This window comes from Sus scrofa, chromosome 13 (assembly GCF_054392235.1).
Source record: "Sus scrofa isolate SSC_HxYL_T2T_F1_AM1 chromosome 13, Sscrofa_HxYL_maternal_Yorkshire_Landrace_v2.0, whole genome shotgun sequence".
In the NCBI taxonomy this organism is placed as follows: domain Eukaryota; kingdom Metazoa; phylum Chordata; class Mammalia; order Artiodactyla; family Suidae; genus Sus; species Sus scrofa.
Window position 1 is genome coordinate 92,689,505 of NC_139395.1, and position 18,423 is coordinate 92,707,927.

The 18,423-nt window shown below is 41.5% G+C and overlaps 1 protein-coding gene across 7 annotated transcripts in view; it reads left to right on the top strand.

Annotated features, from left to right (window-relative positions):
• The window catches only part of IL20RB (interleukin 20 receptor subunit beta), a 991,209-nt gene that overhangs the window by 955,386 nt on the left and 17,400 nt on the right, over positions 1-18,423 (top strand). For 6 of the 7 annotated variants that reach the window (XM_084989815.1, XM_003358566.5, XM_013982051.3 and 3 more), the window contains exons 1-2: positions 1,982-2,189; positions 17,142-17,268. In XM_084989815.1, the coding sequence (XP_084845941.1) occupies positions 2,120-2,189; positions 17,142-17,268 (197 nt within the window). In that variant the 5' untranslated portion in view covers positions 1,982-2,119. Of the gene's footprint in view, positions 1-1,981; positions 2,190-15,369; positions 17,269-18,423 lie in introns of those variants that run through there. The other variant, XM_084989814.1, reaches the window with a different exon arrangement.

Sequence of the window (18,423 nt, forward strand, 5' to 3'; positions counted from 1 at the left end):
TCAGAGCTGCAGCTGCTGGCCTACACACAGCCATGGCAATGTGGGATCCAAGCCATGTCTATGACCTACACCACAGCTCACAGCAACTCTGGATCCTTAACCCACTGAGCAAGTCCAGGGATCAAACATGTGTCCTCATGGATACTATATTCGGGTTTGTTACCCCTGAGGCATGACGGGAACTCCCAGATTTGCACTTTTAACCCCTCATTTGACCTTCAATGCCTCAAGATAAACTTTAAGCTCCTCAACAAGGCATTCAAAGTGCCCTTGAATCCTATTGTTGTCTGCCTTTGAGCCCTATTTTTTTCCGCTCTGACCTTGCTATCCAGTTGCACAAAACTTTGTGGTTTCCAAAACACACTATGGCTGGCTGATTTTTTTCAGCATTTAATACTCAGCCCAAAAGTTATCTCCTCCAGGAAGCCTTCTGTGATACCCCAGACTGGGTAAGGTATATATCTTTAGTGCTTCTATATTCCCTTGTGAATATTTATGTCACTTCATTTTTAATATTGATTTATGATAATTCCCCTGTCTATTTTTTCTATTAGTTGGGAAGTTTTTGGTTGAGGGCAGAAACTATTGCATTTCCAGGATCCGGCACATAGTAAGTCCTTAGTGAATGTCTGTTAAATGAATAAATAAGTAAATTTCCCAAGAACTGCAAATAAGTTCTGACACAGGAACCAAAATCAGTTGAGCTCTAAAATTCATGTTCTTCCCACTAAAGAACGTGTACATGTAGAGAGTTTGGCGTCTTTGAAAAGCTGTCATTTTAAGGGGACAAACCCTTAAGGTTTTCCTTCCAATTAAAAAAATTTTTCTCCAAAATTGCAATAGTACATTCACATGATTCAGTCCTCAAACAGTATAAAAAGATACACAGCACCCATAAAAATTGAAAGCAGGATCTTGAAGAGATATTTGTAATCCATGTTCATAGCAGCCTGATATTCGCAACAGCTAAAACATGCAAGCAACTCAAGTGTCCATCAGTGGGTGAATGGAAAAGTAAAATGTGGTATATGGAATATTATTCAGCCTTAAAAAGAAAGGGAATTCTGCACTATGCCACAAAATGGGTGAATTTGAGGGCATTATGCTAAGTGAAATAAGCCAGTCACAGAAAGATTGATACTGCATGATTCCACTTATATGAGATACTTAAGAGTAGTCAAAATCATAAAGAAAGAAAATATAATGGTGGTTGCCAGGGCTAGGGGGAGGGGAGAAGGGGGAGTGATTGTTTAATGGATACAGAGTTTCAGTTTTACAATATGGAAAGAGTTGGGGACAAATGGTGCTGATGGTTGCACAACAGTATGGATGTATTTAAAACCACTGAACTGTATATTAAAAATAGTTTAGATGGTAAATTTTATGTTACGTGTCTTTTGCCACAATAAAAACAATTTTTTAAAAAAATCTCAAAACAAACAAAAGATACCAGAGTCTAGTTCCCATTTTTCTCCTCTATCTTTCCCAATTGCCACTCCCCTTGTGCCAAGGTAACCAATCTTAGTAGTTTCTCTATCTTCTTCTGGGTTTTCTTTTTGCAAATGCAAGCAAATGTAAAGTTTTATTCATGGTCACTTCCTGACTTTTTAAAAGATATTAAAAATATTTTAAAATTTCCTTTTTTCTGAAGTGGGGCTGTAGCAAAAAGAGCTAATTGGTACACAGCTTGAATGAACTCACAAGAGGGAGACTTAGAAGGAAAGAGCTGTTTGATGAGGGTCAGATAATCTTTGTCTGCTGACTGCCAAGGGGGCCTCTAGGGACCATCATCGTCCCCCAGGACAAAGCCTGTGATCCAGGTATCTCCCTCATACAGATTTTTAAATTTCCCAGAATTAACTTTTCTGTGAAACTCTCCTAGGCCACTCCCCCTGATGCAATATCTGGGTTTGGGCAGAAAGGAGGGTGCTGCACAGCCCGCCTCTTCTGAGCTGTCTGGGCTGGCTCCTCTTTCCAGAACAATTTACGCTTTACAGCGACTCAGACCTCAGCCCCAACATCTGTGTGCCGAAGCAAGGATTGCTGAGATGAACAGAGTGCTACATTTTGGAAGGTAACCACGTCCCAGGTCAAGCTGAGTCTGCCACAGATCCTCACGATGGTTCTAGAAGAAATCGCAGCAAGTCTGATGTGGTTTTCCTACGCCTTGATTCCTTGCTTGCTCACAGGTAAGTATGAATCAGAATATGGCCAATAGTCTGGGACTCAAATATAGATTGAGAAGGTGAAAAAAACTTTCTCCAGGTTTGGAGTTGCAGTATATGCATAGAACATCTTATGTCTGTTTTTAAAAAGATGTCTCACCTCCTAATCCTCCATCCCCACATCCCAAAGAAAAGGCCTGCATTCCGTTTAGAAATCTCTCTCTTAACGTCCATATAACAATCTAGAAAGAAAAAGCGTCAAAACAAGTAGTTAAAAGGCTAGCAGAGATCCATGCGTTTTGTTATGTATTTCATTATCTAACTTTAAAAAGCACAACACAATTATCTTAGTCATTCTGTGTGTTTCTCAGAGATGTTAACTGTAAGGATATGTTTAGGTAAAATAAAGATTCTAACAAAATATATGTGAATAAAAAGATAAAATTTGCAAACTTAATATTGGGTACAAGACATAAAAATTGGGTTTCTCTCCTGATCAGGTACTCCATACCACTTTAAAAAGGGAGTAGTCAGGTACTCCATACCACTTTAAAAAATATTTGGTTTGGGGCATTTTTTGCCTGCCAGTAAGATTACATAATTTTCTCTGCTTCCACTCCTGGCTGCTTGCACATACACGTTTTATTCCCAAATCACAGCTCCTTAGCCTTTGCTGTTTCTTCCTGTCAAATCACATTGAGAAATTTCAAATTTGAATACTCCAAGGTACTGAGCACTTTGCCGTGTGGATGGGATTCTTGAGTTTCTTTTCTTTCTTTCCTTTTCTTTTCTTTCTTTCCTTTTCTTTTCTTTCTTTCTTTTTCTTTTCTTTCCTTCCTTCCTTCCTGTATCTCCCTCTCTCTTTCTTTCTCCCTTCCTTCCTTCTTTTCCTTTTTTTTTTTAAACATGGAGAACTAATTATTCTAGTTGTTTTAAATCACATAACAAATCAGTGCTGAGGCGATTAGCAAATGCTTAGAACTGACTTAAACATCAAATTTATGCCCGCCTAACTCAAACAAACCCCTCACAGCTCTCAGTGTCTCAGCCCATGATGTTCAAATCTGCTGTTTGTTTCATGACTCACTATATTCAGGCCCCAAACTTATTTCTCACTACTCCTTGAAAACTCCTTGAAAACTCCTTGAAACTCCTGGGCCACATGCGGCTGCTGTCTTCATAGTTGGCATGTTACACCCTCATTTCCTCCTCTTGGCCTTTATTTTTGTACTTTCCCACCAGAAGCTCCATCTCCAGTTCCTTACCCCATCCCAAACCCATCCTCTCATCATCCTTCCATATGGGTGAGTCCCTGCTCCTACAGACCTTCCCAACCTCTCTCCTTTGACCCTTGACCCCATGTACTCTGTTTCCATGGGTTACTTCTGTTTCTTGCACTGGCCTGAAGGCAGGGCCTGGGCATCTTTCCTGGTGTCCCCACAGCCCCCAGCATAGACTGAGCATGTTGGTTGATTGGTTAGTCAGTTGATTGATTAATTAATTGGTGGAGCAAACAAGGTACCAGGAAAATACTATTCTACTAACCCAAAAGAAGAAGACCGGGAGGCCAAATGAGAAGGGGCCAGCATATTTTTCCTGATTTTTAAAAAAATAGAGGTGTAATTGACAAATAACATATCATTAGTTTCAGGTGTACAACATACTAATTCACTATTTGTATGTATTTTGAAATGATCACTGTAACAAGTCTAGTTAACAGCTATCATCATACATAATTACAATTTTTTTCCTGTGATGAAGATGTTTAAGATCTACTTTCTCAGCAACTTTCAAATATGAAGTGTGGTAATTATAGTCACTATGCTGTACATTACATCCCCATGACTTATTTTATAACTGGATAGTTATACTTTTTAATTCCCTTCACCTATTTTTAATTTGACATTTTCTTCAACAAGGCAGTCCAATCTTTTTAAACCTTTTTCTGAAAACTCCCATTTCAAACGGACCTCTTCTGACACCTAGAAATTTACACAGAAAAAAAACCTCCCAAAAATCACAACCACCATTACCCCCACCTCCCGCCCCACACACATGCAAAATACACAAACAAACCAATGGTGAAAACCACAAGATGTTAGAGCCAGAAAGACCTATGTGTGAGTTTTGACGTTTATCACTTGCTAGTTCAGTGACTACATCACATCACTTCAGTTTCCTCATCAGTAAAATGGTCAAAAGAGCCACTTTGTGGTTGGGAGGTGTCAAATGAGATAATGCAAACAAAGGCACTCTGGAGAGGTCAGAGTGCCCACCCCCATGTTCCTCATCAACTGTTAGTTATGTGAACAGGTATAGTGTGGGCAGATATTTCCTTTAGTTGAAGTTGTCTTTATGCAAGTTTTGCCATTTCCTCTGGATCGTGTGGGAGCCTGCAATGAATTCTGGAAATTCTAAATGAACTTCTGTTACTCTAGATCCCTGGAACAGATGGGTAGAATTCTTGCCTTGCCCTGTCCCTTTCAAAAAATAGTGTGTGATTCAGAAACTGATTCCCACTACCAATAATAATAATAATAACAATGACCATCACGACTGACATTTATGAGCACACCCTGTGCTCCAGATCAGCAAAATTGTTTTCTTGATGTCTCACATCAGTCCGGCAAGATGGGTGATATAATCCCCTTTTTAGACACTAGGAAACAGAGACTCAGAGAGGTTCAGTTATTTGCCCAAGTATATACATCTAGGAAGTGGGAGAACTGGGATTTGACTGGTCTGACTGGCTACAGAGCCTGTGCCCTTGGTACTTCTCTTTAGAAGAAGCTGAGACATTGAAACAGGCCAGAAAAAGGTTGGAGGGACAAGCAAAAGTAATAAAGATGTTGCTACCTTTTCTGACACACTTGCCATAAGGGCTGTTGGAGGTAAATGTGGAAAAAGAGGACCCAAATGAAGGGAGTTGACAGCAGACCCAGCCAGGGGAAGCCAGCATGGCATTCTTCCAGGAAGGAGGTGCAAGGATTTCTGCCTGGGAAGTTCACCTGACCACTTTGTCATGGGTAGCCTTTATGCTGCTTTTTTAACACTGACTCAAGATTTTAGGAAATAGATGTTCAGCATAAGCTTCAGAGCAGCACAAAGGTATAATGTGAAATAGATGGGGACTAAGGGGAAAAAAAGTCCAAGGCTAATTTGATTACAGAGCCAGATGAGGTTCACCTGTTTAGTTTTCATTCATTCCTCATTTCTGAGCACCCACTATGTGCCTGGTTCTAGGTTAGGTGCCCATTAGAGATGAACAACACAGTCCCCCATCTTCAGGGGACATAAGAACCTGCTAGGAAATACATTTAAGTCTTTGGGGAGTTATCATTCATAGTTTTCACTATTCTTCAGGTACCTGAAGTAAGGTCTAGATCAGTGGTTCACAATCTCAACACATGGGAATCACCTAGGGAGATTTTGAAAGTACAGATGCCAGGATTTCACAGCCAGAGTTCTGACTTAATTTAGGGTGCTATCTGGACTTTGGGATTTTTTAGAACATCCTGGGTGGGGCTCCTTAGAGAAGTAGTTTATTCTGTAACTGAAAAAATACAAGTCTGGTGCATCTTCTGGTAAGGAAAGAAGTGCTCAAAAAAAGGATAAGGGGGAGTTCCCATCGTGGCTCAGTGGTTAACGAACCCGACTAGTATCCATGAGAATGCAGGTTCAATCCCTGGCCTTGCTCAGTGGGTTTAGGATCCAGTGTTGCTGTGAGCTGTGGTGTAGGTTGTAGATGCAGCTTGGATCCTGAGTTGCTGTGGCTGTGGTGTAGGCCCGAGGCTGCAGCTCCAATTCAACCCCTAGCCTGGGAACCTCCGTATGCTATGGGTATGGCCCTAAAAAGACCAACAAAAGGCGGGGGGGGGGTACAAAATGCAACAATATCTTGGATTGGAACCTGGAACGGAAAAAGGCATTAGTGGAAAAATTGGCAAAATCCAGATAAAGTATGTAGTTTTGTTAATAATAATGTACCAATGTTGGTTTCTTAGTTTTGACAAATATATCATGACTGTGTAAAATGTTAGTATTAGGGGAAGCTGAGTGAAAGATATACAGGAACTCTGTGTACTTAGTGTCTGCAGTTTTTTTTTTTTTTTTTTTTTCTCCTATAAATCTAAAATTAGGAGTTCCTGTCCGTGGCTCAGGGGTAACGAACCTGATTAGGATCCATGAGATGCGGGTTCCATTCCTGGCCTCACTCAGTGGGTTAAGGATCTGGCGTTGCCGTGAGCTGTGGGGTAGGACACAGATGAGACTCAGATCTGGCATTCTGTGGCTGTGGCGTATACAGCTCCAATTCGACCTCTAGTCTGGGAACTTCCACATGCCACAGTTTTGACCCTAAAAATAAATAAATAAATAAAAATAAAAACGAAAAAAGGAAAAAAAATCTAAAATTATTCCCAAATGTAAAAGTCTATTAATAAAAATAACGTGAAAAAACAAAGTGAGGGATGGAAGTTAAAAGGACACGGAACCAATCTGAAAGAGCTCCCAATGACCAAAGCTGGAACAATTTCTATTAGAACATCGCAGCAATCGTTGCTGCAAGTAATATCCACCAATAAATGCAAAAATTAATGAGTGAAAGTTTGAGGAGAAACAAAATATTTGCAGAGTGTCACAGTGTCTCCTCTAAGTTATTTGTTAATTATAAACAGGAAAATGGTAGTTTTATAGTGAAGACACCACCTTAACCTTGTGGTCAGGGTTAACATCGCCAGTAATAAGACATATTAACATCATGTCCTCCCTGTGAGTACATGACAAAAATGTATGACCTTCATCAAATCACGAAAAAAAAAATCATACGAACACAAACAGAGGAATGTTCTACAAAATAGCTGACCAGTACTCTTCAAAAATGTCAAGGTCATAAAGAAAGACTTAGGAATGGAGAATAACTAAATATGACACCTAAATATGGGATCCTGGATTGGTTCTGGGAGGAAGGAAAGAAAGAAAAAGGAAGGAAAGAAGGAAGGAAAACCATGCCTGGAGTCTTACACAGCTAATGAAGGGGGATGAAACATTGTCATGAAAACACAATTTGTACATAGACATGTAGAGCACCAGAAGAAAGAAAGAAGGACTTTAGGGGAAAATTGGTGAAATTCGAATAAAGAGTGAGGCTTCATTAATGATATTGGGTCAATGTTAATATCTTCAATTTCATATTTGTACTGTGGTTATCTACATGTGGAAGGCTGAGTAGAGGGTATATGGGAGCTCTCTGCCCTATTTTTGCAACTCTTCTGTAAGTCTGAAATTATTTAAAAACTAAACATGAAAAGAAACACAAAAGGCCACCTCCCCAGTGATTTTAATGGGCTGCCAAGGTTGAGAACCATTAGTTTAACGTCTATATACCAGTGCTTCTCAAACTTAAATACACATATGAATTATCTGAGGAATCTTGTTAAAAATGCATATTCTGGTTCAGTAGAGGGTACAGGCTGCAGCCTGAGAGCCTGCATTTCTAATAAGCTCCAGGGCATATGATGCAGCTGATCCAAAGACCATACTTTAAGACCTTGAAGTAACAGATCACTTTCCTGAGGCATGGATTTGTTTGCACACCTTTTGAAGCTGGGGTGTGGATACTAGTTACTTAGGGAGTGAGTGATGCCAGCAACCTGTTTAGCAGCCATGTCCTAATTTAGCCTTGCCTTTTCTTCTGGTCATATACAAGGTGATTCTCTTGAAATAATTTACCATATTTTAGGGTATACTGTCAGTTCCTAGTACCAATATCCCCTGAAGTGCGATCACAATAATGATCCCCTAAAGCGTCCACATTCTTATCCCTGGAACCTGCGAATATGTTATGTTACTGTCTATGGAAAGGGGGATTTTAATGTTATGGGGTTTTGAAATTGGGAGATTATCCTGGATTATCAAGGTGGGCCCAGTTTAATCACACGTGTCCTTCAAAGCTGAGAACCTTTCCTGGATGTAGTAAGAGAGATGGGAGGACGGAAAAAGAGGCTGGAGGAATTCGAAGCATGAAGAGGACTCAACCAACCATTGTCGGCTTTGAAGGTGGGGGGGGGGGGCATGAACAAGAAGGCAGGGGTGAGGGGCCCTGGGGGAGGGGTTACCAGCAGCTGGGAATGGCAAGAAAACAGTCTCCCCTAAAGTTCCAGCCAATACCTTGATTTTAGCCCACTTAGACTTGGTTCTGACTTCTAATCACCAGAAATAATAAATCCGTGTTGTTTTAAGATGCTGCATTTTGGGAATTTGTTATAGCAATACTATACCAATAAATTGCAAGAGAGAGGGATCAGCTTTGTGAAGGCAGCTCTATACCAAAAACGTTGCTTAACTATGTTCACCACGCTGAGCCCCAGAATCTTAATTGTCAGGTCACAGTCACTCAGCTCAAGTTTCTGTTGGCAACACCACCGAAGAGCCTCTATCCAGTGGGCCTTCTTGAGATACCAGAGTCAGACTGCCAGAGGGAGAACTATACAATTCTCTGTAGTAACAGGTGCATAGCTATTCACAGGGAACCAAAGGATTGTACCGAGGGGTCCAGTCTCTCACTGCAGCTCTGGTGAGAATTCTCATCCAGTGTGGCTGAGGAAATGATTCTTCCCAATTTCACACCCTCCTCACTGTCTTTCCTGTTCACACTTCAAACTCACTCTTCCCCTTCTTCTTGATGGTATTTGTTTTTGCATTTGCTCATTTACATCAAGTGGCATCTCTATTAACTGGTTTCTGCCTTGACTTCAATACACACTGCTCCTGGATTTCTTGTTAATGAGACTGCTGTGTGCATCAGAAAGTTTTCTTTTCCTCCATGTAATTGTGTTCTCAGGACCATAGTGAGCCACCTCAAACAATTGGAGGGCATTTTAAAACCCTTTGTAGGAGTTCCTGTCGTGGCTCAGTGGTTAACAAATCCGACTAGGAACCATGAGGTTGCGGGTTCCATCCCTGGCCTTGCTCAGCAGGTTAGGGATCCGGTGTTGCAGTGAGCAGCTTGGATCCCGCGTTGCTGTGGCCCTGGTGTAGGCTGGAGACTGCAGCTCTGATTCGACCCCTAGCCTGGGAACCTCCATATGCCGCAGGAAGCGGCCCTAGAAAAGGCAAAAAGACAAAAAACAAAACAAAACAAAAAAACAAAACAAAAAAATCCTTTGTAGGTTAACAGAGTCACTTTCAGCTTGGAGCCTGAGCTGAAAATATAGTTCCTGCCTTGTAAAGTCATTTCCTATTTAGTGTCCTAACATAAAATGGATGCTTCTTCATGAAGTGCCATGATAATTTCTATGTAACCCGATTAAATGTCCCCTAGCATCAGTAGTCCGTGAGCATTGCTGTCTTTCCACCTCACACCCAATGCATGTGTGTGTGCGTGTGCACGCGCGCACGCGTGCGCCACGTAAATAACAGCAAAACAAAAATGGAATTTGGAATATGCTATACAAATGGCATAAAGATATTGAAGATGTTGCCTCTAGGGCTCCAAAAGAAGCAACTGCTTTCATTTTAATATAGGAATGAGACTATTTTGCCCACAATGGAGTTAGATTTGGAACTTCACAGGTAGGAGAAGACAGTTACAAAAGTGCAAACTTGTTTTTTTTTTTTTTTTTTTTTTTGGTCTTTTTGCTATTTCTTGGGCCACTCCCGCGGCATATGGAGGTTCCCAGGCTAGGGGTCCAATCGGAGCCGTAGTCTCTGGCCTACACCAGAGCCACAGCAACTCGGGATCCGAGCCGCGTCTGCGACCTACACCACAGCTCACGGCAACGCCGGACCGTTAACCCACTGAGCAAGGGCAGGGACCGAACCCCAACCTCATGGTTCCTAGTCGGATTCGTTAACCACTGTGCCACGACGGGAACTCCAGCTGCTTTCATTTTAATATAGGAATGAGACTATTTTGCCCACAATGGAGTTAGATTTGGAACTTCACAGGTAGGAGAAGACAGTTACAAAAGTGCAAACTTGTTGCACAACATAATGGAGCCATCTAAAAGCTGGGATATCTCTTGCTTTTGTCCTGTCTGTGTGCCCCCTTGTGAAGACATACCCAGAAATTCAAGCGTGTTCCTTAAAGCCTTGATGAGTGCCCTGAATAGGCCTCCCTCGCTGATTCAATAGACTGCACCTAATTGTACAAATTTACTTTTTTCCTAGGTACGTTTTATCCCATTTGAGTTTAATCTCATCACGGTCTTTTCAAACTATTACCTTTGGAATGGATTAGCAATGAGATCCTGCTGTGTAGCCCTGGGAACTTTGTCTAGTCACTTATGATGGAGCATGATAATGTGAGAAAAAAGAATGTGTACATGTATGTGTAACTGGGTCACCTTGCTGTACTGGGGAAAAATCGTATTGGGGAAATAACTATTAAAATAATGTATCCCATCATTTAGATAATCAGAACGAATACTATTTTTTTCAGGTGTATTTTTTAATTGAAATTTTATTGCAGTAAGTCTAGATTCACATGCAAAGGTAAAGAGATGGTACGGAAAGCCCAGTTTCCCCAGTGGTATTTTTCAAAACAATGGTATAATATCACAACCAGGATATTGATATCATGAATACAACCTACCCATCTTATTCAGATTTCCTGTTTTACTTGCACTCATTTGGGTGTGTGTGTATGTGTGTGTGTAGGTTTGTGTATTTATCACCACAGGAAAGGTACTGAACAGTTCTAACATCACAATGATACCTCCTGTTGCCTTTTTATAACCTTACCCACCTTTGCCCTCCTGTGCCTTTCCCCACTGTTTCTAGCCCCGGCAACCACTGATCTGTGTTCTCTGTTTCTGAAATATTGTCACTTCAAAGTGTTATATAAATAGAATCCTACTTTTAGGGATTGGCCTTTTTCATTCAGCATAATTCCCTGGAGATTCAGTCAAATTGTTTTCTGTAGTGATAGTTTATTCCTTTTTATTGAATATACCACAATTTGTTTATTCACCTGTCTGAGGACATCTGGGCTGATTCCAGTTTGTTTATGAACATTTATTGTGCAGATCTTGTGTGATATAAGTCTTTTTTTTTTTTTTTTTTTTTTTGTCTTTTTGCTATTTCTTGGGCCGCTCCTGCGGCATATGGAGGTTCCCAGGCTAGGAGTCGAATCGGAGCTGTAGCCACCGGCCTACGCCAGAGCCACAGCAACGCGGGTTCCCGAGCCGCGTCTGCAACCTACACCACAGCTCACTGCAACGCCGGATCCCTAACCTGCTGAGCAAGGGCAGGGACCGAACCCGCAACCTCGTGGTTCCTAGTCGGATTTGTTAACCACTGTGCCACGACGGGAACTCCATAAGTCTTTATCACTTCAGGATAAATGCTCAAGAGTGCAATTGCTGGGTGGTATAGTAATTACAAATTTAGTTTTATAAGAAACTGCCAAACTATCTTCTAGAGTGGCTGCACCGCCTTACATTCCCACGAGTGATGTATGAGTGATCCACTTCCTCTGCATCCTCACCAGGATTTCGTTTTGCAACTTTAAACAATTTTAGTCTTAGAGTTCCTGTTGTGGTTCTGACATTGTCTCTGTGAGGGTGCGGGAACCATTCCTAGCCTCACTCAGTGGGTTAAGGATCCAGTTTGCCATGGTTGTGGTGTAGGCCCCAGCTGCAGGTCTGATTCAACTCCTGGCCTGGGAACTTCCATGTGCTACAGGTGTGGTCCTAAAAAAAAAAACATTTTTTTTTAGTCATTCTGATAACTGTGTTGTGCTATCTCATGGAGATCTTAATTTGTACTTCCCTAATATCTAATGATGTTGAATATCTTCCCATGTGCTTATTTGCCATCTGTATATGTTTTTTGTCTTTTTCCCACTTTCTTTTTCTTTTTCTTTTTTGTCTTTTTAGGGCTGCACCCATTGCATATGGGATTTCCCAGGCTAGGGATCAAATTGGAGCTGTAGCTGTCCCCCTACGCCACAGCCACAGCAACATGGGATCTGAGCCACATCTGCAACCTACACCACAGCTCATGGCAATGCTGGATCCACTGAGCGAGGCCAGGGATCAAACCTGATCCTCATGGATGCTAGTTAGGTTTGCTACCGTTGAGCTACAATGAGTACTCTGCCCATTTTCTTTCTCTTTTTGTCTTTTTGCCTTTTTTAGGATTGCTCCTGTGGCATATGGAGGTTCCCAGGCTAGGGGTCTAATCGGAGCTGTTGCTGCTGGCTGTGATCCTTAACCCACTGAGCAAGGCCAGGGATTGAACTAGCAACCTCATGGTTCCTAGTCAGATTCATTAACCACTGAGCCACAACAGGAACTCCTCTGCCCATTTTCTAATTAGATTGTTTGCTTTTTTACTGTTGGGTTTTGAGTGCTCTGTGTGTGTATATATATATATTCATATTATATTACATATATTCATATTCTAGATATGAATCCTTTGTGAGATATATAGTTTGCAAATATTTTTTCCCAGTTTTTATCTCTGAACAGGGTCTTTTGTAGAGCAAGAGATTTTAATTTTGATAATGCCCAACTGATTTTTCCTTTTATGGATCTTACTTTTGTATTGAAGTCTAAGAATTTTTATCTAGCGCTGAAGACTTCCTCCTATGTTCTTTCCTAAAGTTTTAGAATTTTACATTTTACATTGTCTATGATCCACTTTTAATTAATTTTTGCATAAGGTGTGAGATTTAGGTTGAGGTCTTTTGTTTGCCTGCAAATATCCAGTTGCTTTAATATTATTTGTTGAAAAAGCTATCATTTTTTTCACTGCATTGCTTTTGTACTTTTGCCAAAAGTCTTCTGAGCACATTTGTATGAGTCTATTTCTGGGATCTTTATATTGTTTCATGAATTTATATGTCTATTCCTTTGTGAATACCACACAATCTTAATTAATATATCTTTTTTTTTTTTTTTTTTTTTTTTTTTTTTTTTTTTTTTTGTCTTTTTGCTATTTCTTTGGGCCGCTCCAGCGGCATATGGAGGTTCCCAGGCTAGGGGTCCAATCGGAGCTGTAGCCACTAGCCTATGCCAGAGCCACAGCAACGCAGGATCCGAGTCGCGTCTGCAACCTACACCACAGCTCACGGCAACGCCGGATCGTTAACCCACTGAGCAAGGGCAGAGACCGAACCCGCAACCTCATGGTTCCTAGTCGGATTCGTTAACCACTGTGCCACGACGGGAACTCCATTTTTTTTTTTTTTTTTGTCTTTTTGCTATTTCTTTGAATTAATATATCTTGATACTGGGTAGATCGATATCTCTCACTTGTTTCTTTTTCAGAATTATTTTAGTTATTCTCATTCCTTTACCTTTTCTTATAAATTTTATTTTATTTTTGTCTTTTTGCCTTTTTTCTAGGGCCACTCCTGTGGCATATGGAGGTTCCCAGGCTAGGGGTCTAATCGGAGCTGTGGCTTATAAATTTTAGAAAGAGTTTGTCTACATCTATAAAAAACCTTGATGGACTTTTAATAGGAATTGTGTTAAACCTGTATATCAATTTCAGGAGAATTACGATCATTTCAACTATGTCTAACTGTCTGATTCATGAGCACAGCATGTCTCTCCATTTATTTAGATTTTATTTGAAATTTTTTACCAGCACTGTGGAGTTTCCCCCATACAAATCCTGGATATGTTTTATTAGATTTACACCTGATTATTTCCCTTTGAGGAGAATGAATGTAAATAGTATGTTTAATTTCTGTAAATTTGTTCACTGCTAGAATTTAGAAATAAAACTTTTTTTTTGTTTATCTTATATTCTATGAACTTGCTGAACTCACTATTAGTTTTAGGAGGTTTTTTTGTAGATTCTTTGGGATTTCCTATGTAGCCTATCATATCACCTAAAAATAGGGGGAGATTAATTACTTTTTTTCCCAACTATAATGCCTTTTACTTCTTTTGTTTGCCATACTACAGTTGCCAGAACTTCTAGTACAATGTGTTAAATAAAAGTGATAAGGGTGGGCATCTTTTTCTTGTTTGTGATTTTAGAGGGAAAGCATTCAGTCTTTCACCATTGAATAAGATGTTAGCTGTAGGATTTTGTTTGTTTTTTACAGAAACAGGCTCACAGACACATAGAGAACAGATTTGTGGGGGAGCGGGGGAGAGTGAGACGAGAGTGGGAGGGGGAGTTTGGGGTTAGTAGACATAAACTATTACATTTAGAATGAATAAACAATAAGGTCCTACTGTATAGCATAGGGAACTACATCCAATTCTCCTGGGATAGTCCATGATGGAAAATAATATTTAAAAAAAGTCCTATGGCGCAACGGGATAGGCGGTGTCTCTGGAGCACTGGGACACAGGGTTGATCCCTGGCTGGGCACAGTGGATTAAGAATGCTGCTTTGCCACAGCTGCAGCTGCAGCTTGGGTCTGATCCCTGGTCCAGGAACTCCATATGTTGTGGGGTGACCAAAAGAGAAAAAAAGAAGGAGAGAAAGAATGTATATATATGTAGTATGACTGAGTCATTTTGCTGTACAGCAGAAATTGGCACAACATTGTAATTAACTATGCTTTAAAATTAAAAAAAATTTTTTTAAAAAGATGTTAGCTGTAGGTTTTTTATAGATGGTCATTATCAAATTGAGATAACTCTGTTGTTCTTAACTTTTTTTTTTTTTTGTCTTTTGAGGGCCACACCCGTGGCATGCGGAAGTTCCCAGGCTAGGGGTCGAATTGGAGCTGTAGCCGCTGGCCTACGCCACAGCCACAGCAACGCCAGATCTGAGCCACGTCTGTGACCTACACCACAGCTCACAGCAACGCCAGGTCCTTAACCCACTGAGTGAGGCCAGGGATTGAACCTGCAACCTCATGGTTACTAGTTGGGTTCATTTACCACTGAGCCATGATGGGAACCCCCTGTTGTTCTTAACTTGAAGTGAGTCTTTTTGTCTTTTGTTTTTAAATCCTGAATGTGTGTTGCATTTTGTAAATGCTTTTTTTCCCGTGTCAATTGATACGATTGTATTTTATTTCTTTAGCTTGTTGAAATGGTGAATTATATGAATTGATTTTCAAATGTCAAACCAGACTTACATACCTGGAATAAACCCCACTTGATCATGGTGTATAATACTTTTTATACATTATTGAATTTGGATTACTAGTATTTCGTTGAAGATTTTTGTCTTTTTTTTTTTTTTTTTTTTGCTTTTTAGGGCCACATCTGCAGCATATGGAAGTTCCCAGGCTAGGGGTCAAATCAGAGCTACAGCTGCCAGCCTGCATCACAGCCAGAGCTTACTGCAATAATGGATGCTTAACCCACTGTGTGAGGCCAGGGACCGAACCCACTGGCCTCATGGATCCTAGACAGGTTCGTTAACTGCTGAGCCATGAAAGGAACTCCAAGATTTTTGCATTTAAGTGTATGAAATATATTGATCTATAGTCTTTTTGCTTTTTTAAAATATATACTATCCTTGTCTGATTTTTGTATCAGGTTAATACTGGCCTCATAAAGTAAGTTGGAAAGTGCTCTTTTCTTCTTCTATTTTTGGGAAGAAGTGGTATAAACTTGGTGTTAATTTCTCTTTAACTATTTCATGGTATTCTCCAGTGTAACCATCTGGACCTGGATATTTCATTTTGAAAGTTTTCGAGTAATGAATTCCAGCTTTATATTTACATAGCTTTATAATCCCCACGTACCTGACTAGGGAAATGCTTTGTCCACCAGAGGAAGGATGACAGAGAGGACCATGCCCCACCCTCCCATGTTACCTTGCTGGAACTGGCCCTTTCCTCTTCATCCCTTGGATGATTGCAAGTTTAAGGGTGGGGAGGGCAGGAAGCCTCCCATGTGGGTGCCCCAGGTGTTTCCTCACAGGGCAGATGGTGGATGCTGAGAGTGAGATGGGGAGACACTACCAGGGTCTTAACTTAGAGAAGAAGGAAGGGCACCAGCCAGGGTGTCCCTGGCAGCCCCCATCCTCTCGTGGTCACAGGGCTTGATAACGAACAGCAGGTGCCAACCTGGAGACAGGCACAGAGATGAAAAGTCCCAGGCGAGGGCCCCAGACCCATACACACTGTGCTGTTGATGTTATCACTGCAACTGTAACAGCAAAAGGTGGCAGGTGTTGGGCGTTAAAAGAGGAGCGTGTGAAAGTCAGAGGAGAGGCCCATAGTGGAAGATCCATGCTACACCCTGGGTTACACACAAGGGTGAGCCCTGGGGCTGCCCAAAGTCCTTATGAGAGCGGGTTCAGCTTCACAGGCCTCTTTGATTCTCTGTGCAAACTGTAGACCTACTGTGTGTGCCCAGTGTGCACATGGTGAGCAGATGCTTGTGTTGGGCTGGCTCAGAGGCTTGCAGTCTGCCTGATGAGCTGGCCTGCTGTGCTCTGGGCTGGACTCCTCCTTCCACAGCAGACCCGAGCCAGAACTTCTCACCTGGCAGCCGATGTCCTATTTGGCCTTACTGCGGGACACAAAGGAATGTGCTTTGGTACCTTTTGTCAGTAACAGGAGAGGGTGGCGATGAGAAGCTGGCCGGAGGCAGTATGGGTTTGCCATGTAGGGGTAGGAGACTCAGGTTTATGAAAACCGAGGTCACATAGTGGCAGAGTCAAGGTCTGAATCTAGGTCAATCTGACATGGGGTTGTACATAATGGGCTTCAGTTTTCTCATTTATACAGCAGAGAATCTGGTGGTCCTCACCTCCCAGTGTGGTCATTAGGCTAAAGGAGATAATCGTGTGATAACCTAGTAGGTGACCTAGACAGAGCATGGTAAGTGCTCAATAAAATTAGCCTTTATTATTATGAATGTTGACATGCCATTCTATCACCAAAGGCAGAATTAAAATGACGACAGCAAAAATTAAGTTTGAACACAAGTATGGTGAAATTACAGTTGTTCCAAAGCATGTGAGTTCTTTCATTAGAAACTAACTTGAAGCGGTGGCATTCCCCTATGTAAGCTTACCTGTAAGCCTGTCTATCTGACTTGATCCCAGATGGAGTGGCTGTTCTGCCTGCCCCACAGAACATCTCAGTGCAGTCAACCAACATGAAGCACGTCTTGACCTGGAGCCCAGTGATGGTGCCTGAAGAAATAGTATACTATTCTGTCGAGTACCAGGGGTGAGTTTTTTTGTTTGTTTTAGTTTATCTCTTTTGGATAGTCGTTAACTCCTGGAGGCACAACCCTCATTCCAGAGCCCAAGGAGGCTTTGTGAGTCCAGGGAGAGATTATTTCCCATGATCTGCCTCTCGTGTCTGCCTCTTGGACACTGAGGGAGCTGACGCAGCAAGGGAAATTGTCCCGTGGATTTGACGGTGAACAACCTGGGGACACAAACATTTATAAACACATTTTTTGGTGAAGCTTGTTTTTAACAGTGCGTCAATTGTCTATCACTGAAGAAAATATTAGGAAATGAGGTGGACTCTGACTTGAGGTGGAGAAATCATTGGAGACTGAGATCCTCTGGGGATGAGGGAGACCTCGGTTTTCCCGACTGTGCGCATGTCCCTAGGAGCCAAAACAAATTGTGACCCTCTATGTCAGCTGGTCCTCTTCCAGGTATCCAAGCTCTCAGAGGTGTTGAGTGACAGGGACACAGAAGGTGTTCAACATATTTCATTAACAACTCATACACTCTCAGCAGCTCCAGGTGTAGACTTTCTCCTAGGCTCAGGGGTACAGTTGACCAAGTTTCTGGAGATAAGGAGTTTACATTTACCAGAGGAGACAGTAAAAAGTTAAAGAAATAAAGACACTAGGTCTACACTGTCCAATGTAGTGGCCACTAGACATGGACAGCTATTTAAAGTTAAGTTAGTTAAAATTAAATTAAAATGTCTGTTTCCCTGTCATATGAGCCATATTTCTTTTTCTTTTTCTTTTCTTGTCTTTTAGGGCTGCACTGGTGGCATATGGAGGTTCCCAGCTAGGGGTTGAATTGGAGCTGTAGCTGCCGGCCTACGCTACAGCCACAGCAAGGCAGGATCTGAGCTGCATCTGCAACCTACACCACAGCTCACAGCAATGCCAGATCCCTAACCCAATGAGCAAGGCCAGGGATCAAACCCTCGTACTTTTGGATGCCAGTTGGGTTCGTTAACCGCTGAGCCATGATGGGAACTCCTCACATGAGCCGTATTTCAAGTTTTTTTTTTTTCTTCCGCTTTTTTATGGGTGCAGATTCAGCATATGGAAGTTCCCACTGAGCAAGGCCAGGGAACAAATGCACATCCTCACAGAGATTGCATTGAGTCCTTAACCCGCTGAGCCAC